This window comes from Ursus arctos, unplaced genomic scaffold, assembly GCF_023065955.2.
Source record: "Ursus arctos isolate Adak ecotype North America unplaced genomic scaffold, UrsArc2.0 scaffold_2, whole genome shotgun sequence".
In the NCBI taxonomy this organism is placed as follows: domain Eukaryota; kingdom Metazoa; phylum Chordata; class Mammalia; order Carnivora; family Ursidae; genus Ursus; species Ursus arctos.
In genome coordinates this window covers 14,491,707-14,517,901 of record NW_026622874.1, presented here as the reverse complement: position 1 = coordinate 14,517,901, position 26,195 = coordinate 14,491,707, and the positions used below count along the sequence as shown (strand labels likewise).

General features: G+C 39.2%; 1 protein-coding gene and 1 non-coding gene across 2 annotated transcripts in view; one reads left to right on the top strand and one right to left on the bottom strand.

Moving 5' to 3' along the window:
• The window catches only part of SLC9C2 (solute carrier family 9 member C2 (putative)), a 104,138-nt gene that overhangs the window by 11,988 nt on the left and 65,955 nt on the right, over positions 1-26,195 (top strand). The window contains exons 5-9 of the mRNA XM_048225364.2: positions 5,332-5,448; positions 6,771-6,932; positions 11,208-11,307; positions 13,841-13,984; positions 17,087-17,255. Coding sequence (XP_048081321.2) covers positions 5,332-5,448; positions 6,771-6,932; positions 11,208-11,307; positions 13,841-13,984; positions 17,087-17,255 — 692 coding nt within the window. The remainder of the gene's footprint in view (positions 1-5,331; positions 5,449-6,770; positions 6,933-11,207; positions 11,308-13,840; positions 13,985-17,086; positions 17,256-26,195) is intronic.
• Positions 19,876-19,982, bottom strand: LOC113262990 (U6 spliceosomal RNA). The gene has a single exon (XR_003319011.2). It is a non-coding gene; the product is annotated as a U6 spliceosomal RNA (small nuclear RNA).

The following is a 26,195-nucleotide window of genomic DNA, read 5'->3' as shown; positions in this document are numbered from 1 at the left end:
ACTCTGAAACATCCCCCTGTTGTCATGTTTTATTAATGCAGCAGTAAAAACATGAAATGATTAAATGCTGTGGTTTCTGGTTTTGACTCAGAAATATTTTCCTAACCAATTTTAAGGTGTTTATATTTAGTGGAAGTATATTATTGCCTTATGATTGGAATGGGAAACCTCCAACCTTGCCAGCAAGTGGGATTCCCAATTTTACACCCATTTGTACTTGCAGTTGGGAAACGTAAGTTTTAAGACACTTTTGGTGGTGATATCCTAAACTGTCATATTTCTCAAAGAGTCTGATACTGTCCTCTTTTCTTTCTCTCTCTCTTTTTTAAGTACAATTTTCCCCCTATTTTTCTTTCATCTGCCTTTCTTGTTTAGCCATTTGTATTGCCTGTTGTTTTATTCACCTCATTTTTTCCCTGCTCCCTTTTCTGAAATGTCTTCACTGTAAGTGGCTATAAACTTTATTTATGGAAGTTTCTATATTCAATTTTTTTCTTTTTTCTTTTCTTTTTTTTTTTAAAGATTTTATTTATTTATTCGACAGAGTTAGAGACAGCCAGCGAGAGAGGGAACACAAGCAGGGGGAGTGGGAGAGGAAGAAGCAGGCTCATAGTGGAGGAGCCTGACGTGGGGCTCGATCCCAGAACACCGGGATCACGCCCTGAGCCGAAGGCAGACGCTTAACCGTTGTGCCACCCAGGCGCCCCTATATTCAATTTTTTTCAGAAAGGAAGTATAACAAAGTTTTCTATTTCTTTAAAAGAAAACTAGTGCAGTATTTAGCTCTTAGTTGTTATTTTCTCTATGTCAGTAATGCTCAAGGTGGTATGTGGATTCTTGATCCAATAACATTTTTTTCCTAGTAAAACAAATTTGACTCATTTTTAGTGGGGATATCCCTCTTGCTTATTTATGGTATTCACAGAGTCACCAGTTAGGCTCTATGTGTGAATTAGATAAATGGTCCTTTCTTCAAAGCAGTTTATTTCTAACTGTCATAATACATTAATTTTTTAAGGAAAGATATTTTTTGCCTGAAATTATCATAATATACAAAACAACAGCTCCTATAATGTGAATCGTGCTTCTTTTGATGTGCTGTGCTTGTGCGCTGTAAACTCTGCAATCTCAATGGCCTGACCCACTGAAAACATTGGGTGTTCACATGCAAGTGAAAAGGAACCTGTCTATTTATTACCTGTTTGAAAAGGAACACTGGGCTCCAACGATTTTTACTTTAAGACAAATCTGGAATAGAACCTTGTAAAGGAATAAAATACAAAATTTTAGTATGATCTCAATTGAGGAATACGTTTATAAGCTTAGAAAAAGTCCTCAACATTAAGGTTGTATCCGAGTTGTGAAATTATATGTGGTTTTTGTTTTATTCTTTCCTTTTCTGAATTTTACAATGAATTAGAGAATGTAAGTTAGTTCCCTATTAAGCTGATAAAGAATGAGGAAGTAATTCTTGTATTTTGCCATTAAACACAACTATAAGTCAAGTTCAAAGCTTCATACTAGGGCAAGTGGGAGGCTCAGTTGGTTAAGCATCTGCCTTCGGCTCAGGTCATGATCCCAGGGTCCTGGGATCCAGCCCCACATCAGGGCTGAGCAGGGAGCCTTCTTCTTCCTCTCCCTCCTCCTACTCATGCACTCTCTCTCAAATAAATAAATCTTTTTTTAAAAAAAGCATGCTTCAGACCTTGTATTTTACCTGTTCCTGGTTGACTCACTGAATTTGAGGAAAGGATGAAAGGATTTTTTGACCAACTAAGTCGACTATGCTAATAGTTTCTATACCCATATAACCAGTAGTTTGTGCCTTCTGTCACGGTCAAAGCTAGCAACAAGTAGTAAGTGGAATATTGGTTAACAACCCTCCTGAGAGTTTCCTGGGTGTAATCTGAAACTGACCCCCATACATGGCGGGCAGGGAGAGACTAAAGCAAGAGGCAGGTCACTGCAGGTTGGTAGGTGGCGGTTTTAATAAGCAAAAGAAACTTACATAGAAGGCTTATCTTGGGCAGCAGCAAGATGAAAGCCTCCCTGCACCTGCCCACCAAATCTGAAAAGCTTATGTAGAGGCCTTACCTGCATCCAGTCACGTAGACCGTGCAGGTGTTCTGAACACCACATCACTATCTCAAGGCTATGTCCTTGGAGCAGCCTCTGGGAGCGGGAAAGGCAAGTGGAACTCACATTCCAAGCACAGGGGAGGGGCTGAATGGCCTCTAAACACACAGGTCCAAGTCACGGGTCAACTGCCAGTCATATCTTCTTGGTGATATCAAAGAAGCAGGAAAATAGGACCCATAAACTGTACAAAAATTATAAGTTGATCGAGTAGTGAGGCAGATGGTAGAATTAGTAGACACATCATTAAAGCAGTTATTGTAACTCTATTCTATATGTTCAAAAAATTAGAGGAAAGTTTAAGGCTGGGGTAGAACTGACTCCTATCAGCTTATGAGAGCACTTTGTTAAATAATCAGGAATTTTGCAAGCCAGTTGTTAAACCATTAGTAGCTTCAAATTGGCTATGGTGAGAGTGTTTATGGGTGGAATTTGCAAATGCTACAAGTCAGGTGGTTTTGTTTTTGTTTTAATTTTGGAGAGGTGATTTATCGGCATACCACTGGACATATATGGTAGATATAAATCAAATTTCCAGAGATGAAAAACACAATAGCTAAGGCAAAAACCCCACTGATGGAAGTAGATTAGACACTGCAAAAGAAAATATTAGGGAACTTAAAGATGCAGCAATAGAACTATCTGAAATGAAGCACATGGAGAGAAAGACTAAGATAAGTGAACAGAACATCAGTGAGCCACTGTGGGACAACTTCAAGTGGCTTAATAATACAAGTCCCCAAAAGAGAGGAGACAGGAAGAAAGAAAAAAAATATTTGAAGAAATAATGGATGAAAAATTTCTAAATTTGGTGAAGATTTTACCACAACAGATTTCAAGAAGCTCAACATACCATGAGCCCAAGAAACAAAAAACTAAACCATGGCACATAAAAATCAAGTTCCTAAAAATCAATGATAAAGAGAATATTTTAAAGGCAGCCAGAAGGGGGAAAAGAGACACATTGTATGCAGAAGAACAAAAATAATAATGACTTCTTTTCAGAAACAGTGCAAGCCAAAAGATGGTGGAGTGACATTGTTAAAGTACTAAAAGAAAAGCTTAGAATTCTCAGTGAAAATATCTTTCAAAAGCAAAGGTGAAATAAAACTTTCTTAAACATATTGAAGTTAAAAGAATTTATCACCAGATGACCTGCACTATAAAAAAAAATGTTGAAGTCAGGCAGAAAGACACTGGTGTCAAATGAAATTTGGACCTACACAAAGGAGTGGGAAGAGCTGTAATTGGTAAACACATGGGAAAATATGACTTTTTTCTTATTTTAAAATCGCTTTAGAAGATGACATTTAAAGCAAAAGTGATAGGAATCTACTCTGCGGTTTATTTAACTGCTCCTCCATTCTTTGCATATGGTTTCCACTCTTAGGATCACAAGTTGACTACTAAAAAGTTCAGGCCATCACCTCCACATTTCAGGTAAGAAGAGGAAGAAGGGCAAGGGTCAACGTGATGCCCCTTCCAACCAAGTCACGTCTCCCTCCAAGAAATTTTCCCAAAGCCCCACTTGGTAACTTCCACTTATTTTTATCTCAGTGGACACTCTTAGAAGCCCAGGCTATGAGGAAAAGTGTTCATTTAACTGGATAAAAGCTGGATAAAGCCAGTATTGTTTACCAAGAGCAGAGGATAGATACTGGTTGAGCAAGTACCAGTCACTGTCACCCTATTCGTTAAGTTGTATATCACAAAGCAATTAATTGGATTATATTTTCCATTACACTTACCTGTTTGTGAATGTTAAGGGCCAATAAGATTTTGTATTTAATTTTTAATAACAGCTTTACTGAAATATAATCCACACATCATAAAATCCATCCTTTTAAACTGTACAGGGGTGCCTGGCTGGCTCAGTCAGAGCATGTGACTCTTTTTTTTTTTTAAAGATTTTATTTATTTATTCAACAGAGATAGAGACAGCCAGCGAGAGAGGGAACACAAGCAGGGGAGTGGGAGAGGAAGAAGCAGGCTCCCAGCAGAGGAGCCTGATGTGGGGCTCGATCCCATCACGCCGGGATCACGCCCTGAGTCGAAGGCAGACGCTTAACGACTGTGCCACCCAGGCGCCCCAGAGCATGTGACTCTTGATCTCAGGGTCATGAGTTCAAGCCCCATTACTGGGTGTGGAACCTACTTACTTAAAAAGAAAAAATTTTTTAAAAAATTTAAATTGTAGATTTCAGTGGTCTGTATTTGTGGAGTTATACAACCATCATCACTATCTAATTTTGAACATTTTTATCACCCCAAAAGAAATCTCCTACCCATTAGCAGTCACTTCTCATTCCCCCATTCCCCCAAACCCTTGGCAACCGTGAGTCTATTTTCTGTTTATGGATTTGCCTATTCTGAACATTTTATCCAAATGAAAGCATACAATATGTTTTTTGTGTTTGGCTTCTTTCACTCTATATAATGTTTTCAAAGTTCATCCATGTTGTAACATGTATCAGTCAGTACTTCATTCTTTTCTGTGGCTGAATAATTTAATTGATTATTATGAATAATGCCACTATGAGCATTCATGTACAAATATTTGTGTGGACATAGGTTTTCAATTCTCTTGGGCATATGTCTATGAGTAAACTTGCTGGTTCATCCTTTGTACTTCTTTCTTTCTTTTTTCCTTTTATTTTTTGAGAGAGAGAGAGTGTGTGTGTGTGTACGTGTGCCGGTGCAAGTGCATGCGCCTGGGAGCGGGGGGGAGGAGCAGAGGGAGGAGAGAGAGAATCTTAAGTAAGCTCCATACCTAATGGAGCCTGATGCGGTGCTTGATCTCACAGCCCTGAGATCACGACCTGGGCTGAAATCAAGTTTGGATGCCCAACCAACTGAGCCACCCAGGCGCCCCTGTACTTATTTCTAAAATGTGATTTTTGTGGGGTCTATTCATGTTTATTCAAGCTAAATGCTGTGTCCTGAGAAGTGTTCTGTCTCATTCCAAAACTCAGGCATGGTTTGAGGCCGTGGACACTTCAAAGAACGCTCTTGTCCTGTTCCTTTGTTATTGGAGAGATTAAAAATTGTGATTGTGGTTGTCTTGCAGACCTATCCCAGTCATGGCTTTTTTCTTTTTTGTCTGACATATTCCTTCTCTTCTATTTTTGTGTTTCCTGTGCAAGAGCATCATTTTCATGTACCAAATTAAATTATATTTTTTTATTTCCTTTCCAGGCATTTCCAAAATGTATACTGATATCATAAGAGGAGAGTCAATGATCATTTGTGGCTTCACATCCATTTGTTTTGGAATTTTTCGGAGCAACTTTCTCCACGTTTCCATGTTTACAGGTGGGAACGTCTTTTTTGTCTGCATATTTTCTAAAATCATTCTTGTATGATGCATTTCAAGTCACACTGAAATTAAAATATATTAAAGGGCACCTCGCTGGTTCAGCCAGAGGGGCATGCAACTCTTGATGTCAGGGTCATGAGTTCGAGCCCCATGTGGGGTGTATAGAACTTAAATAAATAAATAAATAATCTTTAAAAAATAAAAATAAAATAAAATACATTCAAGATGTCTTAACTTTACTGCTTTCTCTATACTCTACTTTTGAACCAATTAAAATAGCATATCAGATAAGAAAATAATTACCATGTATGTATTTTCTTGGACAATAAGGGGGAAAGAATGTTAAAGAAATGATTTTGTCTCTTTCCTTCACATCCACTCCCCCCCACGCACACACATCATCTGGCTCAGAACAGCTTCTTTCCTGGGTCAATCTGGATCTCAGTGAGTGTATATTAAGAATTGACTTGATCCTGAATTTGAGCCTGAGGTTGAAGGCAGAATGTTTTCGGCAGTACTGGAGAGTCTGGTCCTAGAAGTAATAGTGGATTCATGTGGCTCAAGTTCAATGGGATATGGAGCGTATTGCTTTCCTAGGTTTCCAGATTTGGTTCTAGTAGAAAAGAAAGGAGGTGGGGAAGTCACAGCATGAGAAGGGAAAAGGTGAACTCCTGATCTGTTTATGTGATAGTTTTAGGAGAGAGAGGTGCTAAAAGGAGAAAGAATATTGGTGATAAAAGGGGTTTGCAGTGCTTCTCAGTGGAGAGCTATAGGCATTTGGGGTGGGACAGTCTTTGTTATTTAGAACCATCCTTGGCATTGCCTGACATCTGCTCACTACCGCCACTGTTGCCCCCACTTATTGTGACTACGAGAAATTTCTCATCTCTGTTTCCCAGATGCCCCTGGGCTGGGGACAGGGTTCACAAATGGACTGCAGGTTGGTGGGGACCCTGGACATGATTTGCTTGTCCCTAACATAGTTTGTAAAAAATATGTATTTGGATGTCTTTTGGTGGGACGTTCACTCTCCAGTTTGTCAACAGACTTTTCGCCTTTATGCTCCCTGCTGGGCTTCTGAGGATGTTTGAGTCTGCTGTTTCTGGATAAGTGAACCTCAAACTGCAGACTATAAGAGAAATATATCCCCAGAGTGTCTGTTTTGCCAGACTTTCATGGAAAACTCCCACCTGCTGAAGAACAAGGTCCCATTCAAAATCTCAAAAGCAAACCAAAGTGCATAGACCCAAATGCCATCAATAAAAGAAATGAAAATTGTAGTTCAACTTTTTTTTTCTTTCTTATTTTCTTTTTCTAGAGTTACATGTAATCTTGGGCCTCTGCTTGGACCTCTTGGGAAGCATAATATGTGGATATTCGTGTGCAAGAATCATTCAGTTTATATTGACTGACCTCTTCAGCAATACACTTACTAGTGTCATTCTTTGCATTTCGATGGTGTACATGACCTTCTACATTGGTAAGGCAGAAACAGATACAAAAAAAAGCTGTCCTTGTAGTGAATTTTATGTATTTTTGGTTTTCATTGATCTTGAACCCAGTTGCCTCCTCCCAACTGTTTCCTCCGTGTGGTGGCCCCTCTGTGTGTCTTGTCATATTATCCTTCTGCCACCTCCAACTCTTTCCTGGTCTCTCTTAACATCCCCTTAACTGCAAGTCCACGTCCCTCCCCTTTACATTTCTTTTCCATGTAATTACTCTCTTATTCTTTTTGAGCTCCACTTTTTGACCTTACATTTAGTCACTGGCAGTCCCCTGGAAGAGGAATTAGCACTGAGCTGATTCCTGTTCTGACCCTTAGCAGCCCATGTCTAAGATGAGATTGCTGGGAGAGATGCTCCTGAGATTTTCCAGCTCAATTGTCTTTCATTCTGTGGGTACCAGACTGAGGAGACTGTAGGAATGGCAGCCTTTACCAGCAGCTAGGAGGCAGGAAAGGAGAGGAAGAAATCAAGTATACCTGTATCTGGATGAAAAGCAGGAGAGTGGAATAATCAGAGGAGTCAGAGTGCCCAGCACTGGTAGACCTGCAATAATCATTTGCTGGTTTAGTGTAGTGAGATTGGCAATTAAAGTTGTTTTTCTTTTTTAAAGATTTTATTTATTTATTTCACAGAAATAGAGACAGTCAGCGAGAGAGGGAACACAAGCAGGGGGAGTGGGAGAGGAAGAAGCTGGCTCATTGCAGAGGAGCCTGATGTGGGGCTCAATCCCATAACACTGGGATCACGCCCTGAGCCGAAGGCAGACGCTTAACCGCTGTGCCACCCAGGCGCCCCAGCAGTTAAAGTTTTTTACCAGCCTGAGTGAGGTAACCAGTCCCCAAGAGCCATAGTAACTGTATCAAAACAATCAGATCCTGCTTCGCTCTCACACCACACAGTAGAGCAACTTCCATCTGTGAAGCACCTCAGATATCAAGAGCTTGACTACTCCTCCTGTCATCTCCAGTTACCTAAAAGTGCTGCTTCCTCTCTAGGTAAATTGCACCCAGGAGTGCTTACTGCCCCCAATCAGTAAAATTATAGAGAGCTTTCACTGAAGGGTCATTTCCTTCATCTTTTTTCTTTCTTTCTTTTTTTTCTCCCTGTGAACCTTTATGGATGCCTTAAATGTCTGAAGAAAAAATTTTTAAAATTAATATTTCCATTTCTTCCACTAGATCATGATTTCCTTGAGGTGGAGGCTGTCTCTTATTCAACTTTTTATTTTATTCTCTTTTCTGTGTTCCCCCAGCCAGGCCCAATGCGTCCCAGACTTAAATTACTGAAAGTAATTTAACAAATGTTGGTTGAATAAACTCATACTAGTTCTTGAAGAGCTTTGGAGTTAGGCAGACTTGAATTCAAACCCCAACTTCACAATTTATTAGCTTGTTGACCTTGGAATATTACTTATCCTCTCTAAGCTTTAGTTAGTTTCCTCATCTATAAAAGTGATATAGTAACACCTAATTTATAGGGGTTTTGCTGGTACTAATGAGATAATGTGTGTTATGGGACTTGCTCATGCTGATGTGCTGGAAATAGCCCTTACTGCCTTGCAAGAGCTGGTTGCACACATCTCTTCACAGCTCTGTGCAGGTGGCATCATTTGCAATTGGCCCTATTGGGAGTATTCACACCATGGAAATTGGCAGACACTACCCATTGGGGATTTTTTTTTTTTTTTTTTTTTTTTTTTTTTGGTTTACCACCAGAGAGCTGGTTTTAAACATTTACCAGCTCACGACTAGACTCAAGTTAGGGCAGCCAACAAGTGTTGGTTCCTTTCCATTTTCCTTCTAAAAGATGAAAGTGCTTCCAGTCAGTGGTTGGGAGGCCTGGAGTAGATTCTCCGTTTTAGTCTCAGAAGGAATCACTGCTGAGGGAGCCTTGATGTGTTGGACCTTTAGCCTCCAGAACTCTGAGACCATAAATTCATGCTGTCTAAGATGGTTTATGATACTCTAACACAGCAGCTCCTAGAAACGGGCACTTCTCCTTCCTCTGTTGCATTTTCATCTGCTTCAGGGATTAAAAAACACTAGTCCTTTACTCTTTTATTTAATAAGTTCCTGACAGCAGAAGTCAGTAACAGGCATATTATCAGGAGATGTTCCAGTGCCAGTAATTCCATTGCCAAACATAGATAAAATTCTAATTCGCACATTCTCTAGTGTTACATTTCTGTCATGTTATCTAATTTTGTTTTCTTCCCTCACTTAAGGAACACTCGGTCAACTGGCTTAAGTCCAGGGAGCATCTGATTGAAGTTAGAGTGTCACCTCTTTGAGCACATGTAGTAATTTCTATTTTTGTCCCAACTATGTTCAATTTGTGAAACCTGGACCTCAAGACATCACTTGTGCCAGCACATTCATTCTTTTTCATGAAATAAAACAAACAAACAAAAAGGCACAGACATTGCCTCACATTGTTGGTTGGCAGGCAGTACAGTTGGAAATATTAATATATCAGCCCATGGAAGAAAATTTGATTGAGGGGACAAAAGTCACTTGAAGAGTCAATCTTATAATTCGTGAGACATGGTGGATTTTATAAAAGTGTAGGCCAGAGGTGTACCGAGAGAAGTGCTTATACAAGCAAGAGGAATATTTTATCAACATTATTCAGAATTTCTGGGGATTGAAGATAACAAAGAGCAGACAAATTTTCGTTAGTTTTATTGTTTTAAAACTCTCTACAAACAATGTATCCCTTCCTCCCTGTGCCAGTGCTGATTGCTCCACTCTCTCTTCGCTATCATCGTTGGTCTGGTGATAAATGTCAATTTCTGTCATTACCCGACTATATTTTAGTTAGAAAACATCCAGTATTGAATCCTGTTGCTTTTAGGGAAAAAAAATCCCTTTGATTCTATTAGGAGGACCTTCACTTTTTCTAAACCAGAGAGAGGAAGAGAGAGACAAAGATTGAAAGAGCCACTTGTCTGCAGCATTACTTTTCTGTAGTGGTTTTTTCCACTGGTCAGAAAAACTGCGCAAGTCTATTTTTAACTACTCAGCTTTGTGAAGATGAAAATCTCTTCCTTTATTACATGGTCCATGACTTTTCCCCCCTTCCAAACATTTAAAATACAATTGAATATAATAATATTTGTAATTTTGTAAAAACGTTGTCTAATTATAAAAGCAATACATATTGATTGTTGAATTTTGGAAATATTCTGAAAAGTCAAAGAAGAAAATAAAATCACCTATAAACCTGTGTTATAAATTAGACCATGGATACATTTTGGTGTCTGTCCTCAGCCCTTAAAAAAATACATATAAACATATACACATATGTTAATGTATGCCTTCACACCATGTAATCCTATAACACTGGGATTATACTAAATAAGATGACATCAGTTCTAAGATGAAATTATTTACTGATTTTCTCATAACAGACATTGTCTCCAAGTACTGTATATTACTGAAACAAACTATGATGAGCTTTAAAATCCAGTAATACTAATTATAGGGAAGTGGAAATAAGATTTCACCAGTTTCCCTATCATCACCATTCCCAGCACTACTGGTTTTACTGCCCTTGGTTACTTATATTAAATTCAGTTAGATAAGTAGGAAAAAATAAAGTGGACTTAAGTGATTAGATAAACCAAAGGAATAATAAAATAAATATTGAAAATGTTAAAAATACTTTGAAAAATAAAATAAAAAATAAAATTCAAATAAACAATATTAATTTACTAAGCAGTAAAGTGAATGCATAGAAACAATGGCATAGTAATAGTGACTATCATGTATTCATTGATTTAAAAGCGGGCCAAGCACTTCTCATGTTATTTAATTGCATCTGCACAACAACTCTGTGGGACGTTACTCTTTTACACCCATTTTACAGATGCAGGGGTGCTCCTAGAGAAAAGGGAGGTCACACTCCAAGAGCAACCAGCTCCGCCCTGCTCCAAAGCGCTTCTACTGGCAGTGTCTATTATTTATTGGACGCGCATTTGTTGGATACTGTCTGTGGCTGCTTTTGCACTGTCACAGCTGAGTTGCGTAGTTGTGACTGCGACTGTGTGGCCCGCAGAGACTGAATATTTACTCTATTATCCCTTACAGAAGAAGTTTGCCAACCCCTGATGCAGAGGATTAGCCGATCCCTTGAAGCTACTCTCCAAGACGTGACTCTCAAGTCTCTCACCAATTCTTCACTCAAGATAAAGTAGCTCAGTGCGCAGATTTGAATGCAACTAATTTTATTCTTTTTTTTTCCCTCCCCAGTGGAACTTTTGGGAATGTCGGGAATGATTGCGTTAGTCGCTGTAGGACTGAATTTAGATTCCTTGAGCTTTAAACCGAGGATCGAGATAATAATTACAAAGTAAGTCTCCTATTGTGTACTTGGTGTAGATATCGTAGAAGTTTAGTGCTTAAGTGGTTCTGCTTTCTTGGATACACAAGACTCCCCTTTTATAACATTTTTCTGCCTTTTAATTGTGGATTTTATTACCAGTTATATTTGAAAGCACTTAAGGTACCAACAATTGTTGACATCGATTGATGTTATGAATCATGCAGGTGTGGCTCAGAGGCTGTGGTCTTTTTACATGTAACTCTTGATAAAAATTTACTTTGGATTGTTAGAAATTTAAAAAAAATACTTCACTCCTTTGTTTCCTTCATGACATCCATAAATGACAGCATCCTCATATGGGACGAGCTGGAAAAGAAAAGTAGCAGAAAGATGCCACACCAGCAAAACTCTTACTGGCCCTTTACATTTGGTAATGCAAGGTGTCGCTTGAGGATCTCTGCATGGAGGGAAAACCGTTTGCCTGTCTTCTCAGATGAATGAATTAGGCTCTGTCTGAAAGACTGTGCTAAATTACAGGATTGTTTCATAACTACTTCACAACAAGTCCTAGCCCGGTGTAGACCAAATGAAAGCAAATGTTAAAACAAGAAGCCATATCCTGAGTTTTCCCAGGAAGATTCATTTCTTTAAACATAGATGACTATCCATTGTTCTGAAATTATGGCCTGTCTACTTATTTTGGTATTTAAGATGTTCTTTCTTTTTTTTTTTTTTCTTTTTTAAGATTTTATTTATTTATTTATTTGACAGAGAGACAGCCAGCGAGAGAGGGAACACAAGCAGGGGGAGTGGGAGAGGAAGAAGCAGGCTCCTAGTGGAGGAGCCTGATGTGGGGCTCGATCCCAGAACGCCGGGATCACACCCTGAGCCAAAGGCAGATGCCTAATGACTGCACCACCCAGGCGCCCCTAAGATGTTCTTTCTTTTATGAAATCCTAGTGATAGAAGATGGTACTTTTTTTTTAAATAACTTCACTTGGGAAAATAAAAAAAATTGGGACCTATAACTCTTCTAATTTTGTGTCTATGTGAATATGACACTTAACTGGTTTTTAGAATCCAGAAGCTTGGGAATAAATAGTTGATAGAACATATACTTTCTGTCTGAATTTGGACAGTTTCCTGAGCTCAGTCATGGTGTCTGTCAGCATCATTATAAATTACTCATTCTGTTCATTTAATTGTTTAGTCTTGAACTGATTCAACCAATCCTTTCTTAATGTCTACTGTAGCCTGGACATTATATCTTAGGTTTGGGGCTATGTAAATAAGTCCCCTTCTCAGAAGGCACTCATTGTTAAGTGGTGGGCATGTTTATGTAAGAAACTAATAAGTATGAATCACTATATATTTATTGGGATCCTAGTATATGTAAGGCATTTTATTTTTTTAGGTCTTGTGGAGACATTTGAAAAAGTATTCTCAGTTATTCCATCATTTCGGAATTTCAGAAAACTAAGCTTTGGCGGGGGGGGGGGCATCTCAAACCTTTCCTTTCTCAGAGTTCTGAATCTAATGAATCAAGAGATGGAAATCAGAGAATCAGACAATCTAACTGATTGGGGTAATGCTGTGTCAGAGACATGGTTTCCCTCTGAAGCCAAAATAAGGCTTCCTAATGCTGCTTTCCAAATGTAGATCTTGAGACCTACCAACAGGGAGGCTGTTTTGTGGAACAAGCACACTCACCTAGTTAGTTGAAAGGGAAAGTCCCAGTGGAGGGGCCCAAGAGGAGGCGGGACTTGCAATCTGCTTGTAGAAGTCAAACCTGGCCTGGATGCAAGCATGTTACTACATGGAACCACAGCAGCCTAAGCTCTAACCACTGGTTCTGGTCTACTCAGTAAGACTCTTTGGGGGCGGGGCCAGGTGTATAGATATTTGGAAAGCAAATCGGGTGATTCTAATTCACTTGTCTGCTTAATGAACCATGATGGTATAGACAATTGGCACTACAGGGATTTAAAGGAGGATCACTTCCGATGAGAGTGCTTAGGATGGTTTCATGAAGAACACAGATTTGAGTTAGCCCTACGAGCTTTTTAGGAATTCAGTAGATGGGAAAGCAGACAGGAGAAACTTTCAACCTAAGGAATTTTCAGGCAAACCATGAAGGGAGAGTCCTGCAGAGGGCAGTGAAGTGATCCAGGCAACTGTCAAAAAATCAAGGTTAACCAGGTGGTTCTGGGTTTAGCTGTGGCAGACCCAACTATTTGATATGATGCCAGCTAATCTCCGCAAAACTGCCACATCACCAATTGGGGGAGGAGGTGGAGAGCCTTATTTTTCTGCCTTGTTCTTACTATTCTCCTATGAGAGGCAGCCCATGGGCATGGTGTGATAAGAGTACTGGAGAATATGGAGCTGGGTGTATTTTAGTTCCAACAAAATACTTTTAAATGTTGATTTTAACAGTGCTGGAGGCAAGGACTTCTGCTAAGACAAGAATGGTATATATGTGATACATACTTTTATGTGAAAAGGCAACTATTTAAAAAACCAATTGCTTAAGATGTGATTTATTTTCCATTCATCCTAGGTTCCTAAAAATGTTTTCAACTGTATACCAACAATTAATATATACTTTCTTTGGCATTATAATTGGATGTGGAGAAACCAAGTATTTAGGATTTCACACTGTGGTTTTCATATTCATCTTATTTACAACAGTGAATTTTGTAAGGTAGGAATTATATTTTAAAGTTTGCTTACTGGACTTAGGTTCTTAAGCCCAGAATTAGAATTGGGAGGCAGTGTTGTAGCAAGAAGAGCCCGGGACGTGGAGTCAGAAAACCTGCGCTGTTGTCGAGGTTCTGACAATAGCTTGCTGTGCAATTGAGGGAAGTCTGTTTATTCTTGAAAGTTTCATCTAGAAAAGGAGAAGGGGCAAGAACATCAGCATCAGCATCATGACCCATGAGCTTGATAGAAATGCATATTCATGGGCGCATCCCAATGTACTGAATTGCATCTCTGCAGATGTGATCTAGGAAACTGTTTCAACATGTTTGTTAAAGTTTGAACAATACTGGAGCGGATTAATGACTCTTAACATTTTTGTTGACTTTCATTCTCATTTATTATCATCATAGCTATGATAAAGCCATTTATTAAGCACCTACCATGTACATTATGCCATTAATACTCATACAACCCTATGAAGTAAGTGTTATTGCATCATTTCATAGATGAAGCCCAGGAAGGTTAAAAACTTGCCTAGAGTTACCCAACTTGAAGGGCAGAATTGGGGTTTATTTCTTATTTTTTTAAAGATTTTATTTATTTATTTATTTATTTATTTATTTATTTATTTGAGAGAGAAGGAGAACATGAGCAAGGGGAAGGGCAGAGAGAGAGGGAGAAGTAAGCTCCCCACTGAGCAGGGAGCCCAATGCAGGGCTTGATCCCGGGACTCTGGGATCATGACCTGAGCCGAAAGCAGACATTTAACCAACTGAGCCACATAGGCACCCCCAGAATTGGGATTTAAACCTGACCCCATGAACATGTTTTCTCTCAAACACCATTGCCCACTCGTGGTAGTTGTGTCTTTGATAAGAATTCATTACAGTGTCATTTCCACTGAGGATAGACCTGGCCAAGGGAGCTTCCTTTACAAGATGTTCTCAGGGGACATCGCTTTTGCTGACTCTGAACACATTGCTTGCCACTCAAATAGTTACTCTCACACACAAGGATGTGTATGCAATTTATGTTTCTTTGTGTCATGGAAACTCAAGAGCAGGTTGAGATTGGTCGCAGAATATGAAGAAAGAATATGAAGAATAAGTGCATTGTTTGACTCAGCTACACCTCTGGTGTTTCATTTCATCTTCATAACAACACTAAGAGATGAGAATTTTATGAAGGAAGAAACTGGCCAACAAAGGCAAAGTACCTTACCCAAAGTCAGGTGGTTAGGGAGTGCCAGAGATCTCAGGTGAACTGATGGTTCCACCTCCCTAGAGGAAAGGCTTTAATAGAAGGTGTCATCCTCAGGGGCCCTCAAAGTATGGGTGGGCTTTTCATAAGAGACTTGTTGAGAAAAACATTTTAGGGGAGGAGCCAAACTAAGGCCTGGTCATAATAATTATTGCTAACATGTTTTGAGTGCTGACCACATTCAAAACATCATTCTAAGGCCTGTGAATGTTGTCTCGTTTAATCGAATTTTCACAATAATCCTTTGAGGTAAGTACACGTATTGTTATTTATTATCTCCACTTTACAGTTGAAGAAATTGAGGCTTAGAGAGGTTAAAGAACTTGCTTAAGTTTACATGTTTAGTAAAAGCAGCCTCAATTTGATCCCAGATAGACTGACTCCAGAGCCTTTGCTATACTGCCTTTCTATTTTTGATATCAGGAAATGATATGAGTTGTTCTATTTTGGCTGAACTCAATGGTATTTCAGAGAAAGATAATTTAGTAAGGCTGAAAAGTTTGGTAAGAATTACTTTGCAAAAGGGGTGCCTGGGTGGCTCAGTTGTTAAGCGTCTGCCTTTGGCTCAGGGCGTGATCCTGGCATTCTGGGATCTCAGGCTCCTCCGCTGGGAGCCTGCTTCTTCCTCTCCCACTCCCCCTGCTTGTGTTCCCTCTCTCGCTGGCTGTCTCTCTGTCAAATAAATAAAATCTTAAAAAAAAAAAAATTTGCAAAAGACTTAAATGAAAGGCAGAGGAGTTTGTTCAAATTAATTATATACATTACAGATGGTAATTGCAGATTTTCTGTTTCTCAATCATCAGAATTCTCTAAATTGTCTTGTGAAATTCCCAGCTGAGCAACTGATACACAATATATTCTTTGAGGCTAAGAACATATCAATTTTATTTTTGTTGAACTCTCATTTGAGGGATAGTACTGATATTCTTTTGGTACATATCCTCTAAAGATAGATTCTAAATTTTGGGTAGAGTTTCTTATACAAAAATGATCTGTAGACAGTTGTGGAGAGCATAGCATAAGAATGGAGTTGTTGAATCACTATGTTGCATACCTGAAACTATCATTAACATTGTGGGTCAATGATTCTCAAATAAGAAAAAAGAAAAGAGGGGCGCCTGGGTGACTCGTCAGTTAAGCCTCTGACTCTTGATTTCAGCTCAGGTCATGATCTTAGGTTGTAGATAGAGCCCTGTATCAGGCTCCATCCTGGGCATGGAAATTGCTTGAGATTCTCTCTCTCCCTCTCCTTCTGTCCCTCCCCACTTTAAAAAGAAAAGAAAGAAAAGAAGTGAAAAGGGAAGTAAAGAAAAGGAAAGGAAAGAAAAAAGAAAAAGAAAGGTAAGAAAAGAAAAGAAAAAGAAAAAAGGCACAAATTGAGATTACTTATGTGACATTTAGTTTATGATTCTCACGGGAGCTCAAGAAAAAGTTGGTTAAGCCAAATTTATTAATGTGCCTACAATAATTTTACTTTTTGGCCATCATCTGCATGTCCTCTTGACCTAATTTCTGAATCTAGTCATGGTCTTCCACGGAATAGATGAACTTGTGTTATTTGAAGAACTTTCTTTCAGAAATTTACTACCCAAATCCGAATAGTGCCCAATAGTGTTAATGTTAATTCCTTATATTTGTATAAAACTTCTAGCGTTTTTCAAGATTTGAGTATTATATGCAAAATTTAGACAATAGATTTTGTTTGTTCCAGAAAGTTTGAACACTTGTCAATAAACTGATTATTTTCTCTTTCCTGAAAAAATTTTATATGAAATTTTGTATTCAACCATGAATAACATTAATACATCAGGTGTGATTAATAAAAAAGTTTTTCTCTCCACAGGTTGCTTACTATTGTGTTAGTGAGCCCCATTCTGATGCATGCAAATTATGAATATAATTGGAAGTGGGGAATTGTTATAGCATGGTCTGGAATTAAAGGAGTTTTTAGCTTACTCTTGGCTCCCGATATTCATAATCTGGCTGAACAAAAAGTAGAGTCACCTCAACTGGTAGGAAAAATCATACCTCATAATTATTCATACTTATTCATTTTTATTTATTCTGTCGTACTTGTCATAGTACCCAATAATAAAGTTAACCATTTTTTAAAGTTTTAATTTAAATTCCAGTTAGTTAACATACAGTGTAATATTAGTTGCAGGTGTACCATTTAGTGATTCAGTAATACATACAATACCTGGTTATCATCACATCCAGTGCCCTCCTTAATTCCCATCACCTATTTCACCCGACCCCCACCAACTTCCCCTCTGGTAACCATCAGTTTGTTCTCTATAGTTAAGAGTCTGTTTCTGAGGTGCCCGGGTGACTCAGTCAGTTAAGTGTCTGCCTTCGGCTTGGGTCATGATCCTGGAGTCCCAGGATCAAGCCCCACATTGGGCTCCTTGCTCAGCGGGGAACCTGCTTCTCCCTCTCTCTCTGCCTGATGCTCTTGTTCTCTCTCTCTTACCCTCTCTGTCTCTCTCTCTCAAATAAATAAAATCTTTAAAAAAGCAAAGAGTCTGATTATTGGTTTGCCTCCTTCTCTTTTTTTCTGCCTCTTCGTTCATTTTGTTTTTTAAATTCCACATATGAGTGAAATCATATGGTATTTATGTTTCTCTCACTGACTTATTTCACTTAGCTTTATACTCTCTAGCTCCATCCATGTTGCAAATGGCAAGATTTCATTCTTTTTTGATGGCTGAGAAATATTCCATTAGGTGTGTGTGTGTATACCACATCTTCTTTATCCATTCATCAGTCAATGGATGCTTGTGGTGTTTCCATAGTTTGGCTGTTGTAGATAATGCTGCTATAAACATCAGGGTGCACGTATCCCTTCGAATTGGCATTTTAGTGTTTTTTGGGTAAATGCCTAGTAGTACAATTGTTGCATCATAGGGTAGGTCTATTTTCAGGTTTTTAAGGAACCTCCATACTGTTTTCCAGAGTGGTTGCACCAGTTTGCATTCCCACCAACAGTGTAAGGGGATTCCCCTTTCTCTACATCCTCACCAACACCTGTTGTTTCTTGTGTTTTTTATTTTAAGCCATTCTGGCAGGTGTGAGGTGGTATCTCCCTGTAGTTTTGATTTGTATTTCCCTGATGATGAGTGGTGAGGAGCATCTTTTCATGTGTCTGTTGGCCAGCTTTATTTCTTCTTTGGAAAAATGTCTATCCATGTCTTTTATCCATTTTTTAGATGGATTATTTGGTTTTTTTGGGTGTTGAGTTGTATAGGTTCTTTATATATTTTGGATACTAACCCTTTATCAGAGATGTCATTTGGAAATATCTTCCCCCAGCCTTTCCCCCATAGGCTGCCTTTTAGTTTTGTTGATTGTTTCCTTCCCTGTGCAGAAACTTTTTATTTTGATGAAGTCCCAATCCTTTATTTTTGCTTTTGTTTTCCTTGACTCCAGAGACATGTCTAGAAAGAAGTTGCTATGGCTGATGTCAAAGAGGTTACGTGCCTATATTCTCCTCTAGGATTTTAATGGTATCCTGTCTCACATTTAGATCTTTTTCTATTCTGAAGTTATTTTTGTGTATGGTATAAGAAAGTGGTTCATGTTCATTCTTTTGCATGTTGCTGTCCAGCTTTCCCAACACCATTTGTTGAAGAGACTGTCTTTTTCCCTAGAATATTCATTCCTGCTTTGGCAAAGATTAATTGACCATATAGTGGGTTCATTTCTGGGTTTTCTATTGTGTTCTATTGATATATGTGTCTATTTTTGTGCCAGTACCATACTGTTTTGATCACTACAGCTTTGTAATATAACCTGAAGTCCAGAATTGTGATGCCTCCAGCTTTGTTTTTCTTTTTCAAAGTTGCTTTGGCTAGTTGGGGTCTTTTGTAGTTTTATACAAATTTTAGGATTATTTGTTCTAGCTCTGTGAAAAATGCTGGTGTTATTTTGATAGGGATTGTATTAAATGTGTAAATGGCTTTGGGTGGTATAGACATTTTAACAATATTTGTTCTTCTAATTCATGCACCTGGAATGTCTTTCCATTTCTTTGTTCCTCTTCAATTTCTTTCATCAGTGTTTTATAGTTTTCAGAGTACTGGTCTTTCACCTCTTTGGTTACATTTATTCCTAAGTATCTTAGAGTTTTTGGTGCAATTGTAAATGGGATTGATTCCTTACTGTCTTTCTGCTGCTTCATTATTGAATGAATAATTCATTCAGCAGAAAGACATTTTTATGCATTTTATTGCATATAATAAAAATGCAACAGATTTCTGTATGTTTTTTGTATATTGTGACTTTACAGAATTCGTGTATCAATTCTTTTTTTTTTCATTTTTTAATTTAAATTCAATTAGCCAACATATGATACATCATTAGTTTTTGATGTAATGTTCAATGATTCATTAGTTGCAAATAACATCCAGTGCACATCACATCACGTGCCCTCCTTAATGCCCATCTCCCAGTTACCCCATCCCCTCAACCACCTCCCTTTCCACAACCCTCAGTTTGTTTCCCAGTCAAGAGATTCTCATGGTTGTCTCCCTCTCTGATTTCTTCCCATTTATTTTTCCCTCCCTGTCCCTATGATCCTCTGCACTATTCCTTATATTTCACATATGAGTGAAACCATATGATAATTGTCTTAAAAGTATGGAATGCTTCACGAATTTGCATGTCATCCTTGCGCAGGGGCCTTGCTAATCTTCTCTGTATTGCTCCAGTTTTGGTATATGTGCTGCCAAAGCAAGCACTTGTGTATCAGTTGTAGCAATTTTTTGGTGTAGTCTTTGGGTTTTCTATATAGAGTATCGTGTCATCTGTAAATAGTGGAAGTTTGACTTCTTCCTTGCTGATCTGGATGCCTTTTATTTCTTTTTGTTGTCTGATTGCTGTAGCTAGGACTTCCAGTACTATGTTGAATAACAGTGGTGAGAGTGGACATCCCTGCCTTGTTCCTGACCATAGAGGAAAAGCTCTCTATTTGCCCCATTATGAATGATATTAGCTGTGGGTTTTTTGTATATGGCCTTTATTACGTTGAGGTATGTTCCCTCTAACCCTACTTTCTTGGGAGTTTTTATCATGAATGGACATTATACTTTGTCAAATGCTTTTTCTGCATCTATTGAAAGGGTCATATAGTTCTTATCCTTTCTTTTATTAACGTGGTGTATCACATTGATTTGCAAGTACTGAACTACTCTTGCAGGCCAGGAATAAATCCCAGTTGATCGTGGTGAATGATTCTTTCAATATACTGTTGGATTCATTTTGCTAGTATTTTATTGAGAATTTTTGCATCCGTGTTCATTAGGGATATTGGCCTGTAGTTTTCTTTCTTAGAGGAGTCTTTATCTGGTTTTGATATCAGGGTAATGCTGGCCTCATAGAATGAATTTGGAAACTTTCCTTTCTTTCCTACTTTTTGGAATAGTTTGAGAAGAATAAGTATTAACTCCTCTTTAAATGTTTGGTAGAATTCATCTGTGAAGCCATCTGGTCCCGGACTTTTTTTGTTGGGAGATTTTTTTTAAAAGTCTTTTTTTCCCCCCAAAGATTTTATTTATTCATTTGTCAGAGAGAGAGAGATAGCATAAGCAGGGGGAGCAGCAGGCAGAGGGAGAAGCAGGCTCCCTGTTGAGTGAGGAGCCCAATGTGGGACTCGATCCCAGGACCCTGGGATCATGACCTGAACTAAAGGCAGATGCTTAACTGACTGAACCACCCAGGCATCCCTGCTGGGAGGTTTTTTTGTTTTTTGTTTTTTGTTTTTTTTATTACTGATTCAGTTTCTTTGCTGGTTATCAGCCTGTTCAAGTTTTCTATTTCTTCCTGTTTCAGTTTTGGTAGTTTATGTTTCTAGGAATTTATACATTTCTTCCAGGTTGTCCAATTTGTTGGTATATAATTTTTTCATAATATTCGTTCATAATTGTTTGTATTTCTGTGGTGTTTGTTGTTATTTCTCCTCTCTCATTTGTGATTTTGTTTATTTGGGTCCTTTTTCTTTTCTTTTTGATAAGTCTGGCTAGGGATTTATCAATTTGATTAATTTTTTTCAGAGAACCATCTCCTGGTTCCACTGATCTATTCTACTGTTTTGTTTTTTTTTTAAGTTTCTATATCATTTATTTCTGTTCTAGTCCTTATTATTTCCTTCCTCCTGCTGGCCTTAGGCTTCATTTGTTGTTTTTTCTCTAGTTCCCTTAGGTGTAAGTTTAGGTTGTTTATTTGAGATTTTTTGCTTCCTGAGGTAGGGCTGTATGGCTATATACTTCCCTCTTGTGACCACTTTTGCTGCATCCCAGAGGTTTTGGACCATTGTGTTTCCATTTTCATTTGTTTACATGTATTTTTAAATTTATTCTTTGGTTTCCTGGTTGTTTTAACAAAACAGTCTCCATCTCTTCAGCACAGTGTTGGAGTAGAAAAGAGTCACAACTGCAAGCATCATTTAGTCTAAGGCACAACTTCATGCCTCCCTGAACAGCAAGCCCATCTTTCCCCAGAATCCAGCCCAGAGCCAAACTGAACACACAGTCAAGCCCAGAATGAAGTTGGCCTCAGGCCTCAGAACATCTCACCCTTCCCCCACAGCCCTTCAAAGCTTCCTGGCTGCAACCTTCTACCCCTCCACCCCCAACTGGGCCAACTCCTAGCCTCTGAGCCACCAGAGAGCTTTCTTTGTGGGATAATTAACAAAGATTTAAGTTTTATAGAAACAATGTCCTGTGAATCCATTGTTCCCTAGAAGTTTAAAATGACCCCCCCCCATTCATAATCCTAATCAGCAATGACAGCTCTTCCTCTCTTCACCATAGATGCAGGCAGTTTTGAAGTGATTATTGTCACAGCTCCATACTCAGGGGTTCCTATCAACTTTATTAAAGGCTATTCTCCTCACCCCAGGGTAGAAAGGAATCCCAGGTACTTTCCCCAGGTTCAGAGGCTGAGAGGAAAAGCACTGATATCTTAGAAAAAGGTTCCTTCTGTTTCCCTCCAAAGATTTTAATGGAGATTATTGCCTAAATATTTTTTAATCTGTCTGAGAAAGGTTAGTTTTAGATTCAGAGGGCAATACAAGCACAGAAACACACAGTCTTTTTGATTAGGTACTAGTTTTGAGGATACAGGAGGCAAGATAGAAGAGTATAAAATCTCAAGTGGCCTTCTTAACCTAAAATCTTCTAGAAAGCCTCAAAAGATGGATACTAGAAGATTTCACCTTTGCAGGCCTTGGTAGGACAATTCCAAAAGTTCTACCATTTTGGACTGGTGACTTTTGACAAGGTCACAATAAAAGAAAAAAGAAAGCAGGGCATCTCCAAAGGAACATCTTTTAAGGGCTCTGACTAGTGATATTGCTACTCTGGCTTTCTTTTGATGTCCATTTGCATGATAAATGTTTCTCCACCCCCTCACTTTCAATCTGCAAGTGACTTTAGATCTAAAATCAGTCCTTTATAGGCACCATAGAGATAGGTCTTGTTTTTTCTATCTGTTCTAATACCCTATGTCTTTGATTGGAACATTTAGTCCATTTACATTCAGAGTAACTATTGATAGATAAGTACTTAGTGCCATTTTATTACTTGTTCTGTCATTGTTTCTGGAGATGTTCTCTGTTCCTTTCTTGTCTTTGTCACTTTTGGTCTTTCTACTCAGAGTCTCCTTTAATATTTCTTGCAGGGCTGGTTTAGTGGTCACAAACTCCTTTAGTTTAGAGTTTAGTTTAGTTTTGTTTTTTTGTAAGCTTTTATTTATTTATTTGACAGAGAGAGAGAGGGAGAGAGCACAAGCAGGGAGAGTGGCAGACAGAGGGAGAAGCAGGCTCTCTGCTGAGGAAGGAGCCCAATGCATGACTCGATCCCAGGACCTTGGGATCATGACCTGAGCTGAAGGCAGACGCTTAACCGACTGAGCCACCCAGGCGTCCCATCTTTTAGTTTTTGTTTGTTTGGGTAACTCATTTTCTCTCTTTCTCTTCTGAGTGATAACCTTGCTGGATAGAATATTCTTGGCTGCAGATTTTTCCCATTTAGCACTTTGAATATGTCATGCTACTCCCTTCTGGCTTGCCAGGTTTTTGTTGAGAAATCTGCAGCTACCCTTATGGGTCTTCCCTTGTAAGTTCAGGATTTCTTTTGTCTTGCTGCTTTCAAGATTTTTTTCTTTATAACTATATTTTGCAAATTTAATTACAATATGTCTTGATGTTGGGCTGCTTTGGTTGATTTTGATGGGAGTTCTCTGTGCCTCCTGGAACTAGATGTTTTTTTCCTTCCCCAGATTAGGGAATTTTTCTGCTATTATTTTCTCAAATTTTCTGCCCCCCCCCCATCTTCTGTCTTCTTCTATAATATGAATGTTATTACTTTTGATGGAGTCACTCAGTTCCTGAAGTCTATTCTTATATTCCATAATTCTTCTTTCTCTCTTTTGTTCAGCTTCCTTATTTTCCATTATTTTGTCTTCTATATCACTTATTTGTTCCTCTGCTTCTGTCAGCCTTGTGCTCATTGCCTCAAGCCTGTTTCCAATATCAATTATTGCATTTTTCATTTCTGACAGATTCTTTTTTTAACTCTATTATCTCTGTGGTAAGAGTCTCCCTGAAATCTTCTATTCTTTTCCCAAGCCCAGTGAGTATTTTTATGATTGTTGCTTTACATTCTCCATCAGGCATGTTACTTATATCTGTTTTGTTTAGATCTCTGGCTGTGACCTTATCTTGTTCTTTCATGTGGGATGAATTCCTCCATCTTGACATTTTGTCTAAGTCTCTGCCTTCTTCTCTGTGTTAGAAAAGCCAGTTATGTTTCCTGCTCATGAGAGTAATGGCTTTATGACGAAGAGATATTAAAGTGTCCAGGGCCTGGCACTTCAGAGAGTGTCTCTGGTGTGTGTTGTGTGCACTCTGCTGTTGTGTTTTGGCTGTTGTATCCTTCAGGCCAGTTGTCTGCAGAGGCTCTCCTTGCCTGCAGTGGGCACTGTTTGGTCCTTGGCCAGAGCGGGGTGAGTTTTAACTAGGTGTGCTCTGGTCTGCCTGTTAAATGAGACCTGATACTACTTCCACTAGAACTGAAGCCCTGCAGAACTCTGGTCAGGAGACATGGTGTGGGCAGGGATTTCTGAAGGCCTTCTGGGGAAGGGACTGACCATGTTGGCACAGAGGCAAACATGATGGAGGGCAGGTGTGCTAGAGCACAGGGGGGTGGGACTTGGTGTAAGCGTGTTAGGCAGCCACTGTGGGCACTGTGCTGTCTCCTGAAGGTGGCTCTGTGTTTATGCTGAGGGGCAGGGGAGGGAAATGGCCCCTGCTGGCTCCTTTGTCTCCAGAGAGAGGTATGGATCCTGCGTCTCAGGTACCCGCTCCAAGAAGAACAAATTATCTCCCTGCTGTGTGCCCCAGGCATTCTTCAGATGCTATTTCCATGCCATGTGCCCCCAGGTTGTTTGTCTGCCTTCTCTTCAGGAGTAGGGCAGCTCCCTCAGGGCTCTATCCTAACCAAGGCAGCTGGTCTTTAAGTCCCACTGGTTGCAAGAACTCACAAAAATCAGCCAGCCAATGGCTTCTTTTCCCAGCCAATGGCTTTAGGGAAGTGTTCTCCTTGTGTATTCCCTGTGTGCCTGTCTCTCTCGCACCTTTCTCTGTGACAAGGGCTCCCTCCCCTCCGCAGCACTTACTGTCTCTTTCTTCCCCAAACCACCTCTCTGTACTTCCTACCTTCCTTGATGTGGTTTCTTCTCTTCCTTTAATTGCGGAGTTTGTTCTGTCAGTTTTCAGGTTGATTTCTGGGGTATTTGGAATGATTTGATAGTTATCTAGTTATGTTTGTGGGGACAAGATGAACCTAGGGTCCTCCTACTCCTTCACTGTCTTCTCTCCCGTGTCCCAAAGTTAACCATTTTAAAAACTAGATTTGAAAAACACATTCTTTTAAGTAGAAAGGAACTTTCAGAGGAAAGTTTGTTTATGTTGACAGTATGAAAGGGAACAACAGTCAAGTACTGGTTAATGGTGTGGGAATCAGATGGACTTGGGATCAAATCCTGGTCCCACCATCACAGGCTGGGTGACCTTAGGCAAGTTTTGCAGATTTGTGGAACTTCAATTTCCAGTTGAGTATTGAGATGATATTTAGTAAAATACCTGCCACTTAGCAAATGCTCAGTAAATGTTACTCTCCTTCAAAGCCTTTTCCCCATAGGCTAGCTGGTGGATTTCTGGGCAATCTGGTGGTGGCCGTATCTGTGGTACTGAGACTCTAGGGAAGATCCAAAGAGTCCACTGCATCTGCTGACAGTGTTAGGGCCCCTCGTCATTTGTGACAATACTGTGTGAGCTGGCTGGAGAAGTTGCTAAAAGTTGCTAGAAATCCCCAGGACACCCCTACCACCTCCCAGTCAGATGAATTCCAAACTTGCTGCTGGAGGGAGAAAAGCCACTCAAGTAATGTGAACTAAGAACACCTGCCCACCTCGCAAGGAATTTAATTTGCAGGTAGATGTACAGAGATTCTTGATATTGGCTGATTTCCAGATCAGGGTTTTCTCTGTCATTTTGCTTCTGTTCCAGAAGACCCCAGCAGTACAATATTTTAAGCATTTCTTTGGGGGATCAGTTATCACCCTCTCCATCTTGCATGTAGAGAAATCAAAACAAAGAGAATAGCATTTTGGGGAAAGAACTCAGGAGCCCTAATTCCCAAAAGAAGAAGTTCTTTTTAAAATGAAGTATTATATTCCCTACCACCCTTCCTGAGAATTTGTACTTTTTATCTATAGACATCATGCAGGAATTAATTTGGAGTTCAAACGAACATGTGGTTTTGTCAAGATTTGGGGTCTTTTCATGCGCCAAAGGAAAAGTATCATAACCAACATCTGAGCTCCTTCAATTTTCTTCTATTCAAGGAATCAGCCTAAAACCAAGTCAATGAAATGCTAACTAACATTTAATA